Source organism: Raphanus sativus, chromosome 6, assembly GCF_000801105.2.
Source record: "Raphanus sativus cultivar WK10039 chromosome 6, ASM80110v3, whole genome shotgun sequence".
NCBI lineage: Eukaryota > Viridiplantae > Streptophyta > Magnoliopsida > Brassicales > Brassicaceae > Raphanus > Raphanus sativus.
Window position 1 is genome coordinate 49753848 of NC_079516.1, and position 12879 is coordinate 49766726.

The window sequence follows — 12879 nt, forward strand, 5'->3', positions numbered from 1 at the left end:
CCTGCATTTGTATATACTGTTTCCTTACTAAATTATCTTTGTCTTAAAAATATATATCTTTCTTTCCATCTGCATAACATTTCATTTAGATTTTATATTTTCTATTTATTTATTAATCAATTCATAATAATAAGAGGAAGATGTTATTTACAAAATAAAAAAGCAGAGATTATTACAAAAGAGAAACTATAACAATCAATTCTCTGCCGGAATTTTCCAAAATAAGGAAATGCGTGTTGATTACGCTATAACCGTAGTCTCAACGGCAAGCTTGCCGGAGTACCTAACTTTTTCAGGCTTAGCCTCCAATTCCCAGAGCTCAGGCAAAGCCTCTTTCAGGTTATGGATATTCTCTACCGCATAATCTGCACACTTCACTCTCTGCGAAGTCCCCACCTATTCATTGTTCAATTAACCCATTAATCTCGATCATACACTCTCCAAGATTCAATTATTTAGAGGAACAAAATTTTTGTTTAACTCACCAGAACGGTACTCAGACCGACTCGTTTACCAGCTTGAATGTTTCTAACACTGTCTTCGAAGAACAACTACAAGACAAAAAAACGGTTAATGGTGTCTAAGTAAACAAGCTCTCTACAAGATTCAAAGCTTGTGACACTCACAGTTCTTTGAGGATCAATGTTGGCGATTTCAATAGCCTTTACTATCGCGGTTTCAGACGGTTTGCAGACAATTGGTGTTTTAGGCAAACCAGAGGGTGAATTTTCATGACCAGACGATAAGTATGTGATGATGTCGAAGATCTCATCGTTGTTATGAATGTTGTCGCGGTTTGTAGAGTTCAATGACTCAAAGCAAACTATTCCTTCGAAACAGTCCTCTAGCCCTAGCCTCTCCAGGGCTCTAGCTGCGTGTAACTTATCAGCGTTCGTGAAGATCTGCGAAATTGTGACAGATTCATGTATCTATACGTTTACCTTTTGTAAGAATGATTAGATGAAGAAGAAAAGAAACATTACGATCTTGCGAAGAGGCAGGCTAAGTAAAAGAGTTCTCAAAACGGGATCCGGCTTGATGTTATCATAAGGTAGCCTCCCATGCACGTAACTGTTGAAAACATATAAGGTTAATTTCAGAATCATCATATAATTTGTTATATTATTGAAAGAGTTCATGTGTATATATACCTGTGATACTCGTGGTAGTCAAAGTCATAACCTATGGCCTGAAAATATTATGATCAAACTTGTTCAAGAATCATCCTATGGGATAATATTCAAGTGGTCTAATTGAAGTAAAAGAGAGAAGTAAGGTTTACTCGGAGACCGGCCATGGTAGTTCCGTAATTCTTGTAAAGTGAATTAGACAATTCCAAGATCTTACTCTTGTCTATTCCAAGCTTCTCCACCATGTAATCTACACAAAAAGCTCAACCCAGAGCCTCAGAACGAGCGTGATTTTAAAGAAGTCGTGACTTGTTGAACAAGAAATCTATTGCGAGCGAGATTAGAAAGCCACCTTTGATGTTCTGTCCACATTCTCTAGCAATCCCAGAGCTCAATGGATAGAGGGTATCATCAAGATCTGCAAAAATCCCACAAAGATTACATAAAACTGGGTAATTTTCAGTAGAAAAACAAAAGCAGAGCAATTTGCCTCTTACCAAATAAAAGGGTATCATATTTGGTGTACTCAATCTCCATTTTTAGTGAATGATTCGCTGGTTTTACTCACTCCTCGACAACCTTTATAACAGAGAATCTTAATTCAGTGACATCATGCATAACTAAAGAATAAGAGGAAAAAGAGATTCAGACAAAAAATGGTGGGGGAGCTAAAGAGCCAAAGTGTGCAAGTTAAACTCTCCCTGTGTTTTGGAATTATGTTTTGAATGACTGATTTCACATGTATTAATTAATTAAAAACAAAACATGATTGAAATGTTTTAATGAAGTAAAAAATATCTATGTAAGAGAGAAAAAAAAAAGAAAAGGAGAAGTTAGAAAACGCTAGGAAACAAAATGATATGTTTTTTTCTGAGAATTGGCATAAAATGATATGTTTAGACTCAGGAAAATAATGAAAGAGAAATAATCAAAACGAAACGAAATAGTATTTCAAAAATCAATTATCAAAGGCTAGTCCGTAGTCACAATGTAGTTTTATCAATGGACAAGAGAAATAGAAACAATAATTACTCTTGAATAAATGCATATAACTTGTTGTTTCCTAAAATGTAGAAAGGAACATATTAAAGAAAGAAAAGAATAAGCATATATATTATTATTATTATCGGACCTGATGCAAGAGAGACACAGCTAATGAAAACGCTGATGACAAATGGTGAGAACCAAACAAGGCAATTAGGCAGAAGAAAGGGAAGGAGAAAGATTAGAGGCAACATGCTTTATATAGAGGAGAAAGCCAAACGCGGTTTGCAACTTTTTCACGTCCATAATATCGTTACGTGCTTCGCATTTATTATTTTTCTTTGAAGTTACATAATGCTTCTCATTTTTGTATTTCTCATAATTCTTTTAATATATACTACTAATTTATATATACAGTTACGTAACGTGTTCAATTTGAAACGAATTTTTCTTTGCTTCAACTGGAACTAAACGATCCCTTTTTGACTATACAAAAATTAGCTTATCATCTATTTGTCAACTACAATATACATATTTTACTTTATCTAATAAAGTATGTAATATGCAGAAGTTACAGTTCGATCAGCCGAACACTGAACACAAATACCTACCTTTAAATTATCGGTTCCTCGCTGGCTCGATGCCATCATAAATTATTCTCAAAAATGTATTTCTGAAATTTATATACTAAATGTTTTTTTCTTATCAGTATATCTCTAAAGAATAGTGGAGAGAGTAACAACAGAATTACAAATTTTAAAAGGCAATACATACTTTAGTTTACGATCTTGCTTCTTACGATCGACTAGTACTTAAAAACTTTTACTACTTTATTTGATTGTTTATATGAATTAAGAACAGTAACACAGCTATAAAGTATATACTCCATCGGAATATTTGTGTGGTGGTGTAGCTAGATACAGCTAGCTATTGATCAACGACCAGAATTGAACAAAAGAAACATGTGATGATTGATGAGAGACCAATACAAAAAAAAAAAAAAATTAAAGCGATGAGCTGTCATCTTCGCATTCTCTATTATTCTTGACTAGGAAACAACCCCGCGCGTAAATACGCGCGAAAAGTGATTTTTTGTATATTTCAATGTTCAATTTTTTTAAATACATTTTAAATTAATAAAATTTTATGGAATAAATAATTATATTAATATATGTACACGTCAAATATGTGTAAAGATATAATGTGTAAATAAATAACAAATATTAGTAAATAGTTTGATTTTTCTTTGATAGCATAAGAATATTAAGTTACATAATCGTCTTCTATTATGTTCTTCCGGTCATTGAACTTATTATGAGAAGATGCATTTAAAACCAAATGAATAATCACAACTCTTAAATTTTTAAAATGCAATTTTAAAATACTTTATCTACTTTTTGAACTATTAAAAAGACACAACATTTCATAATTGCAAATATTTAGATAAATTATTAATATTCGTTAAAAAAATATTCCAACAAAATTTCGTTAAGTTTTTGTAATATGCAAACTTTTGCGTTACCAATTTTATCACTCAAACTAATTATTTTGATTTCTTTAATACACTTATTTTTTTAAATGTGCTCATTTTAGTATTGAAACTATATTTTTAATCAATAATATTAATTTTTAAGCAAAAGCTTATGATCTTCAAATTTAAAAACAAATCTTAAAATTTTCCAATTTTATTTAAGATTTTAGTAATAAAAGTAAGTAATTGTAGATAATCTTTAAATTCAAATGTGAAATATCAGTTTTACCGCAAGTTTAATACCACTTTTCAAAGTTACCTTTAAACCTTTAAAAGATAATTATTTTCATAAATACCTTAAATTTATAATTATAAATAAATAAACTCTTCTAAATAATTTTTAAATGTTTAAGAATAATTTATAAACCTAATATCTCCTCCTAAATAGTAAACTTTAAACAATAATAATTAAACCCTAAATTCAAATGTTATGATATTTTTGAAAATAAAAGTCACTTTAGGATATTTTAAAACATTTTTCAAATTTAAAAGAGACGTGTAAAATGATGCATTGTTCAAAAACTAAAAACTAAAAGAGACGTGTAAGAGAAGATGCGTTGAAAAAGGACACATCCTTTGGTATCAGAACCAATTTAGATTTGTTTAATCTACTGAACTGAAGTAAGTTGTGAACATATATGGTATTATCAGTTTTAAAGAGTGTTCATAATTCGTTTTTGTGATACAGTAACTAAAGGGATTATTAGATTGAATTGTGCCCTGATGATCTGTTGTTATTATTTCTTAAAGGAATAAAAAGATGATTGTTGCATGCATAAAGGAATTATTAGTATACGGGTAATCATTTATGTCGGATTAGATTACGTAACAAAATATTTTTTTACGTAAGATATGTTCATGAACAATTGGTTAAAACAATTCTAGACTACTGTCTGTGTCCTGTTGTTGTTTCTTTTCGACAAGACAAGATGAAAAGTTCATGTGATAAAACTAAAGTCACCAATGAATGGTTGCATGGAATCAGGTTTTTTCTTTTTTTTTAAAAAGGAATCAGTTTTCTGAAAAACTTTTATAACGGTTATAGATTTTTCTGAGAAAGGGTTTGTAACGGTTGTTTGCTGGTGAAAAGTCACAATTAATATCATGAAAAGTAACTGTACATATTTTCTTTTATGGAAAGTCCCCATTTGAAAAATTTAAAAGTGACAAATAAAAGAATGGTTATATGATATTAGTTTTTTATTAATTTGATAAACTGTTATGTTTATGAAAATATTTAAATGATTAAATTATAATTAATTATATGGTTAAAATGTTCTACAAAGTTTCTGAAACATACATAGTTATATAATATTTTATTGATTAAATATAAAATAAGATATTATATATAAATAAGGAGTTAATTTAAAATACATTGTAAACAACAGATGTAAGGCTGTGTAAAAAAACCGAACCCAAAGAACCGAACCGAACCGAATCCAATCCAAAAATAGTGCTAAATCCGAACCAAAATTGGTTTAATATCCGAATGAGTTCAAAATTTGGCATTTAAGGAATTGTAACTGAACCTAATCCGAACCGAAATATTTCGGATATCCAACATATCCGAATCAGATTTGTACACTTGAATATATTAGGTATTTTTAGATTTAATATCCACAAAATATCCAAAATGTATAAAATATTTTAAATATATACAAACAGTCAAAAATAAATATCGATAATAAATTTAAAATTTTTAATACCGAAAAACTGAACCGAATTTGAATGTGTATCTAAACTTCCATCCGTAGTCTAGTCAATCAATCTTTTCAGTATTTTATGCAAACTATGCTATAGCATTATATTCACAATTTCTCATTAGATGTTTTTGCTTATTACTTTTTCTGATCATTGTCTCCTTATCTATATAACAAATAATTTAAATGAGTATTAGAGAGTGTATTGAATCTGAAATTTGAAGTGATTTGATTTTTAATGAGTTTTTAGATTATTGTAGGAGAATTAGAGAATTTGGTGTGATTTTTGTTAAAACACTCTAGAATCTCATCTAAAACAGTAAGATTTGTATTTTTATTTTTATAATCTAAGGAATTCCCCTCAAATACTCTAGAAACACTTAAAACACTCTAAAATCTTCAACTTAAATTTTGTTTAATAACAGTAGATTTCAGAATATATTTTATAAAATATCAAGTTCAATAACACTGGATTTTAAAGTGTTTTAAAATCCAAAATAACAATAAATTTGTCATTTTAATACAAATCACTTCAAACCTTTAGTTAAATACATCTCCTTTAGTCTATCGAAAATCTTCAAAATATCAAATCGTCAATTTGAGTTATTATGCACATATCAAAATTTTAAAAATTCTCATTTACTGTTTTTTATTTTTATAGATACCAATTAATTTTTTACTTATACCTTTTTTTAGTTGTGAAGATTTGTCATATCTACGTTTCTTGAATCTATTCCAGTAATAATAATTAAACACATCTTTTACTAAACACTTTGATAATTTTAGATCTTATAAAATAAAAGATCTTGTCCATTAGTTACAAATTGTGATAAACTCAATAGTTAGATTGAACTTTTTCTTATAAAATTTACTAAAAAGTGCAATATTTCAAAAATAAAAAAAAAGAATGTAAATGGTTGCCTCATTCAGAAATTAAACGAGACATCTGAAGGTGCTATCATTCAAAATTTGAGAAAAAAACATGTGAAAACTTGCATCATTCAAAAATTAAACGCTACATTTAAAAGGGTGCACAAGAGAAGGATACATCCTTTACTAAACAATTTGATAATTTCAGATCTTATAAAATAGAAAATCTTGTTCATTAATTACAAATTGTGTTAAACTCAGCAGTTAGATTGGATTTTTTTTCTTATAAAAGATGACGATAATAATAACTACCAAACTGAATAACAAAAAGAATGGTGTAGCAGTAAAGAGAAAAAACCAAAATGATAATTTCTCGGTACAAAGACAGCCACTATTCTCGTAAAATCGTTGGAGTAAACAATTTGCGGGAGCTTCCGAGAATGTAAATGATTGGGTAGTTACATTTGTCATCAAGTTCTGAAAAATAACTGATGAATAATATTCTCGATACGTTGACGGGATGCTTTGTCAGGGCTTTATAGGTATTTTCCTGGATATATATGTCTGTTTTGAAACTATTAAAACTGAAACTGGTCTACGAAATTTTTAAGAAATTGAATCTGTTTAGAATCTGAAGAGACTCTGTTTAGAATCTGTTTATCAATAATCTTGGTTAAGTGCGCTGAAGCTTTATAATGCTCGCCATGCTCAGTGCCGGTCCGGAGTGGGTTGGCGCCTAAAGCGCACTTAATAAATATTGCCCCTTAGTTACATTTTCTTTTTACATTTTAACATTTATTAAAATTTTAAATAAAGTACAGACATATCAATAATCTTTTTAACAAATTTCCTTTCAAAGTAATGCAAACAATTTAAACAATCAAGTGTTTTAACTAGTTTATGTTCTATTAATATTATTAACATTACACTTAATAACTTATGAAAAATTCTAAGGTAAATAACTTATTTTGAATTTTAATTTAGAGCAAATTTAAAAATTAAAATGAAATTGTCATATTGATGTATGATTATAACCATTTGTTTTTTTTTCTATAAGAGAAAAAACATCTCAACTGTTTTCAAATCATTTTAAGTTGAATCCATTTTAAATGTTACTCGGATATTTTTGTTGAGAATTTCAAAGATAAAAACTATTTAATAATTTATTTTAATTTTATGTGTGTTTACATTATAAATTTTATAATATGTTAAAAATTTATAACAAAATATAAAGAAGATAAAATTACATACCAATTGATATATACATCAATTCCATCAACAATCAGTAAACAATGGAGAACATAGATTATTTTAAAAATTGTCAATTTTGAATTAGTAGAATACAGTATATAAATAAAGATTCTTTTAACTTGTTCGAACTTGGCACCTGTAGGAAAACAAGACTTTTCAGAAACCACTATACCAAAGAGATTACTTGTTAAATTGGTGCCCCTGAAATGTTAATAATATTTGGCGCCTAAAGCTTGGGCTTTATGAGTTTTAGCTCAGGGCCGGGCCTGGCCATGCTTTCTCCCATTTTACTCACACCACAGTCTAGAGGACGTGGATTGCAGTCTGAAGCGCATATTGAAAGAGGAATAAACAGGTTTTATCACAAAAACAGTTGGATATAAATGCCACAGTGGCAGAATCTGATTACCTTCATTTGAGTAGTTATTGGAACCATAAATTTATTTATTGAGAATAAATAGAGTGACTATAATTTTTTTTTTAGTGAGAATAAATAGAGTGACTATAATTTTTAATTGCGTTACTTTATGGAATGAGCAAATTTACAGAGACTGTTTTGTCATTAAAAAAAAGACTGAAAAGGATATGACAACAAAACCTAAACAGCATATTTTGTAATTACACTCATTAAAAAAGAAAAAGAAAAAGAAACACTCAGACATAAGCGAGAATCTTCTAAGAAGGCATCAATTAAAGATGATTTGAAAGGAGATATATTGAAGAAGGAAAGAGGAATGAGTGTAAACAATGGGAAACATAGATATATAAATGGGAATTCGGCCAAAAAAATCATGAATTTTTCTGAAATTGCCAAAAAAATTCTGTACATTTGTCTGGCCAATAAAAACCTAAACTTTTGTTGACTTATTTAAATAATTTAGAAACTTACGGTTGACTGACCAGATTAGCACACCGTTAAACAAGAGTTAAGACAGCGTTAACACAACGTTAACTGTTGGCGTTAAGTAAAACGACGTCGTTTCGTTTTAGACTATTTGAAAATAAAAATACGAAGAGATTAGGTTTCGAACCCAGGTTGTTTGGAACAAATGGCAAGGTAAGTTACCACTAGGCTAATGGTACATTCAATCTACATACTAACACATTTACTTTTATTTGGTACTGATTTTGAATGTAAAAAATCTCTAAAAATTTAAAAGGTCTTTAAAATTCCAAAAATATAAAAATAAAGTAATTTTTTAAAAAATTAATTTTGAAACTAAAAGTAAAAAAAATAAATTATTTTTCCTTAAAATCAAAAATCTTCCAACATTTCATTTTTAAAAACAAATTCCAAAAAAAAAAATTTCATTTTTCAGATTAAAAAATCGAAAAATAAAAAAAATCGAAAATATCAAAAAGTTATAAAAAAATCTGAAAATAATCAGAATTTATTAAAAATATTTTTTTTTTATTTTTTTATCAAAATATTTTTTATTTTTTATAAAAAATGCCAAAAGAAAATTTTTCATTTTTCAAATTATAAAAAAGAAAAATTTAAAAACAAAATTCGAAAAAATAAAATTTCAAAAAAAGGGATAAAAAATTTCAAATCTGAAAACATATAATCAGAAACTATAAAAACATTTAAAAAAATAGTAATAAATTATATATATATATATTCTGATTATATGTTTTCAGATTCGAAATATTTTATAACTTCTTTTGGAAATATTTTCGAATTTTTTTTTTATTTTTTCAAATTTCTTTTATAATCCGAAAAAATAAAAAATTTCTTTTTTGGAATTATTTTTCAATTTTAGAAAATTTAAAGATCTTTTTAAGTTTTTAGATAATTTTTTTAATATTCAAACTCAGTACCAAATAAAAGTAAATGTGTTAGTACATACCATGAATGTACCATTAGCCCAGTGGTAAAGTACCTTGCCATTTTATCTAAACAACCTGGGTTCGAACCTAGTGGTATACTTGATTTTATTTTCAAATCATGTAAAACGACGTCGTTTTATCTCATTTCAAAACGACGCCGTTTCACTTAACACCAACTTTTAACGATGTTATTTTTTTCTGTTAAATTTGGTGACGGCGTGCTAAATTGGCAAGTCAACGAAAACATTGTTAATTAATTTTAAAGTCAATGAAAAGTTTGTGTTATTTTTGGTCATCCCTAAAATTCATGTTTTTTTTGGCAATTCCCGAAAAGTTCAGGATTTTTTTGGCCGAATTCCCATATATAAATAGTCAAAGAGGCATAATTTAAGAGTTGTGTTGTTTGAGAGGTGTTGTTTGAGAGGAAACTGTTCGCAGAAAGATGCCAAGCATGACGGTTAATTTAGTGACGTAAGTTACTTAGAGCAAAAGATCTTCATATCTGTTAGATGATAAAAATAAACAAACTTAACCGTTGGATTAAAAAAATTATTTTCCTATAAAAAAATGATGACATCATTAATGGTTTGCTATTATATATAGATTAGTATTTTGTGTGTGTTTGTTATCGAGCAACGCTTCAATAATTGATCACCTAAGCTATCAAAATATAATTGATACTTGTACCACACGGTTTTGTTTCCTATGATAAGTTATTTTTATAGAACTCGGATAGTACAAATAACATTTATCACTCACTCCCAATTAGTTATGGTTTTGACTTTCCGGTATATACACTAGTAATCATTCTCTTACAAATCAATAAGTAAAGGCACCATTGATATCTAACTTTTAGGATATCCATATTTCAAAGCTTGGATATATCAAGTCTGTAAAATGAAAATAAGATTTAAATTTTTTTAAATATATTTATATACTATTTTCGATTTTCAAACGTTTTACATTACATTTTCTTATTTATTTCTTATGTAAAAAGTTGATCTGAATCCGAATACACAAATATCTGAAATCTAGACAATTGAACATGAATGTCATGGGGTGTTAAGAAAAAAGGAACATGAATGTCACGGATTCAGGTTTAAATAGTTGTAACATAGTACCAATTTTTTGTTTCAAAATATCCCTGTCAGTTTTGACTACTTATATGTACCATCTAGCTACAACTTATCATTACATAGTTTTGGTGACACATGTGGCGTGTGGAACGAGTTAATTCATTTCTGTTGTTATCATAACTCGCAAGTTCATGAGTATGTGTATGTGTTATTACGCTTCTCGAAAATGACCACTGTGTTGCTTTCGCATCAATAATTTCATAATTTTCTTTCCTTCCTTCACAATGGCGACTTGTGTAACTTCTACGTGACTGATGAAAAGGAAAAAAAGGAAAGAAAAGAAACGCATACACTTTTTATATTAGAAAGGACGATTACAAGGCTATGATTACGTGCATGTATGATTACGCTTCTCGGATATGACCATTGTGTCGCTTTCAAATCACAAATTTCATAACTCTTACAGACTATCAAAATTTCTTGTAGCTTGGAGAATAGAGTTGCAGATTAAAGGGTTATTTCTTATCATCAACCAATCAAAGTATATGGTTTTAGCTAGCATAACCTAATATTAAAAAACCACATGGATATGGTTGACGGAGAATAGACATGAATAAAATGTTTGGATATCCATTTCGGTTCGGTTTGAGGTTTTGGAATTCAATTTCTAGGTTCTATAATGGTTTTATATAGATTCAAAGTGAGCTCGGTTAATAATATTTTGGATTCATATATATATATATATCTTATATATTTGTTTAAAATCTATTTGGATCCAACTTTATTTGAATTGGGCGAATTTTGGTCGGGTTTCATGTACTTTTAGATGTTATATCAAAACAAACATAAGATTGAGGATTCATGCACAAAGCCCAACTGGATTTTCATCACGAAAGGACCCAAAATATTGACTCGAGGTTGATTATATTCCTGTACAGAGTGTTTTATGTTCCTACTATTGTATCTAGTTACAAACATTTCAAAAACCCTCTTCTAATCACTCTGAAATGAAGGTTTTATTGTTGACAAGAATCAAAATGATAATATACTACATAATCAAAACAGCTCTCTGTACACATCTTCATTTATGTTTTTGAGTCCAAAATCATTTTGTCACAGCATTAGCGTTGAGAAGTATTGCTCGAATTCTTGATCGATCGTAGGCTTCTTTATGCCATGCTGAGTAGAATCTGCACACATGAAACCAAGTTAGTGACTACTCGGTTCAGGAAACCGGTACGAATAAGACCAAAACTCGGTTTTTACCTTGGTCAACGGTCCATCTCTCAGAGGACAGAACAAAATTAGCAGCACTACTACATCCTTTAGCTTCTTCTTCTTCATCATCAAGATAGAGAATGTTTTCAATATCTTTGTCTGAAAATTCCTCTAGGTTTTGGGTGCCATAGATGAAATCAAGATGGCTTTCGAAAGAGATCATCTTGTCTTCACTACACGATCCAGATGATTCCTCTTTCATCTCAATCTCATGTTCACATTCCATATCAGTCGAGTTCACACAAGACGATGAATATTTTGAATCAAGCTCTGATCTGCCATTGATACTGTCGGAAGAAGCAACATTGTCAAAACAAGCATGTTTCGACAGAGGTAATAGTGATAACTCTGATTGATCTGTCTGAAACTTCCTCTTCTTGCTCATCTGAACCGCTTCCATATTCAACACATGTTTACTACTGATCACGTCATGGAAACTGCAAGAAACCAAACAACAACAAATGATAAAAAATATAAGAAATTTCACTATAAAGATAAATATTTAGTTAATCATAATCACCAAATAGTGAATTGAGTTTATTGATCTTGAACTTGATAATGGTTTAGGAAAAGAAAATTCTAAATCACATTTACTAAAATAACGCTAACATGACGACAATACTCTGTATCACAACAGTTGACATGATCACATGGTGACATTATTACATTAATACATATATGTGAGCTATAAATCAATATGTTTTTTAAGAACAGAGAAGAGGAAGATATTTGATCTCTAAATTACAGACTACTTTAATTATTAATTGTGAGATTATACAATACATAGAGATCTAATATCTGGAAAGCTCAGAGTAATACCTGAGGCTCGCATATTCATGTGACAAAACAACAAGAGAAAAAGATTCAGAAACCAAGACCTGTTAATCTCAGATGGCTTCTTGTTAACCACTTCCTCTTCAGGCATAGAAATCGTTTAAAGAGTTTTTTTCCTCGTTGATTTTTAAAATGACGAAATAAATTTCTCTTTCCCCTTTCGGAGGTTCGTAATATCTAGAACTGGAAACTTTTTTAATATTAATCAGTCATAAATAATTCCAAACTTCACGTAGGTGCGTGTCTTCTACGTAGAAAATATAAACCGTCGATTCCGTTTATACGGTGTTTCATTCCGCGCGTGTATTACACTAAGAGAAGAATCCAGGCGCCGGAGAGGTGGCCCATCTCCTTTCACGGGATCCCTTTTCTTTTTAACTTTCGCTCCATACAAT

General features: G+C 29.2%; 2 protein-coding genes across 6 annotated transcripts; both read right to left on the reverse strand.

The window, feature by feature from the left end:
- Positions 1 to 92: 92 nt before the first annotated feature.
- On the reverse strand, positions 93 to 2472 carry LOC108807193 (uncharacterized protein C24B11.05). Of its 4 annotated transcripts, none has more exons than XM_056989942.1 (9): positions 2371 to 2472; positions 1628 to 1709; positions 1483 to 1548; positions 1283 to 1380; positions 1152 to 1189; positions 984 to 1071; positions 627 to 902; positions 486 to 551; positions 93 to 396 (listed from the first exon to the last, which is right to left on the reverse strand). In XM_056989942.1, the coding sequence occupies exons 2-9, from the start codon at positions 1665 to 1667 to the stop codon at positions 241 to 243; spliced, it is 828 nt and encodes a 275-aa protein (XP_056845922.1). In that variant the 5' UTR covers positions 1668 to 1709; positions 2371 to 2472; the 3' UTR covers positions 93 to 240. The 4 variants fall into 4 exon arrangements, with proteins under 4 accessions (XP_056845922.1, XP_018434951.2, XP_056845921.1 ...); XM_018579449.2 differs by having other exon boundaries at positions 2263 to 2401; XM_056989941.1 differs by lacking the exon at positions 2371 to 2472 and adding an exon at positions 2163 to 2207.
- Positions 2473 to 11264: 8792 nt separating this feature from the next.
- LOC108807263 (protein FAR-RED ELONGATED HYPOCOTYL 1) lies at positions 11265 to 12681 on the reverse strand. 2 transcript variants are annotated; one of them, XM_018579527.2, is made up of 3 exons: positions 12529 to 12681; positions 11639 to 12087; positions 11265 to 11562 (listed from the first exon to the last, which is right to left on the reverse strand). In XM_018579527.2, the coding sequence occupies exons 1-3, from the start codon at positions 12573 to 12575 to the stop codon at positions 11486 to 11488; spliced, it is 573 nt and encodes a 190-aa protein (XP_018435029.2). In that variant the 5' UTR covers positions 12576 to 12681; the 3' UTR covers positions 11265 to 11485. The 2 variants fall into 2 exon arrangements, with proteins under 2 accessions (XP_018435029.2, XP_018435030.2); XM_018579528.2 differs by having other exon boundaries at positions 12470 to 12647.
- Positions 12682 to 12879: the final 198 nt, after the last annotated feature.

Bases quoted from the DNA above. Each gene is read 5' to 3' on its own strand.
- LOC108807193 (XM_056989942.1), bottom strand. From the start codon at position 1,667: ATGGAGATTGAGTACACCAAATATGATACCCTTTTATTTG. The intron at 1,381-1,482 runs GTGGCTTTCTAA...CTTTTTGTGTAG, and splicing joins ATGTGGACAGAACATCAAAG to ATTACATGGTGGAGAAGCTT. The intron at 552-626 runs GTGAGTGTCACA...TTTGTCTTGTAG, and splicing joins ACATTGATCCTCAAAGAACT to TTGTTCTTCGAAGACAGTGT.
- LOC108807263 (XM_018579527.2), bottom strand. From the start codon at position 12,575: ATGCCTGAAGAGGAAGTGGTTAACAAGAAGCCATCTGAGATTAACAG. The intron at 12,088-12,528 runs GTCTTGGTTTCT...GGTTTCTTGCAG, and splicing joins AAGCCATCTGAGATTAACAG to TTTCCATGACGTGATCAGTA. The intron at 11,563-11,638 runs GTAAAAACCGAG...TCATGTGTGCAG, and splicing joins GAGATGGACCGTTGACCAAG to ATTCTACTCAGCATGGCATA.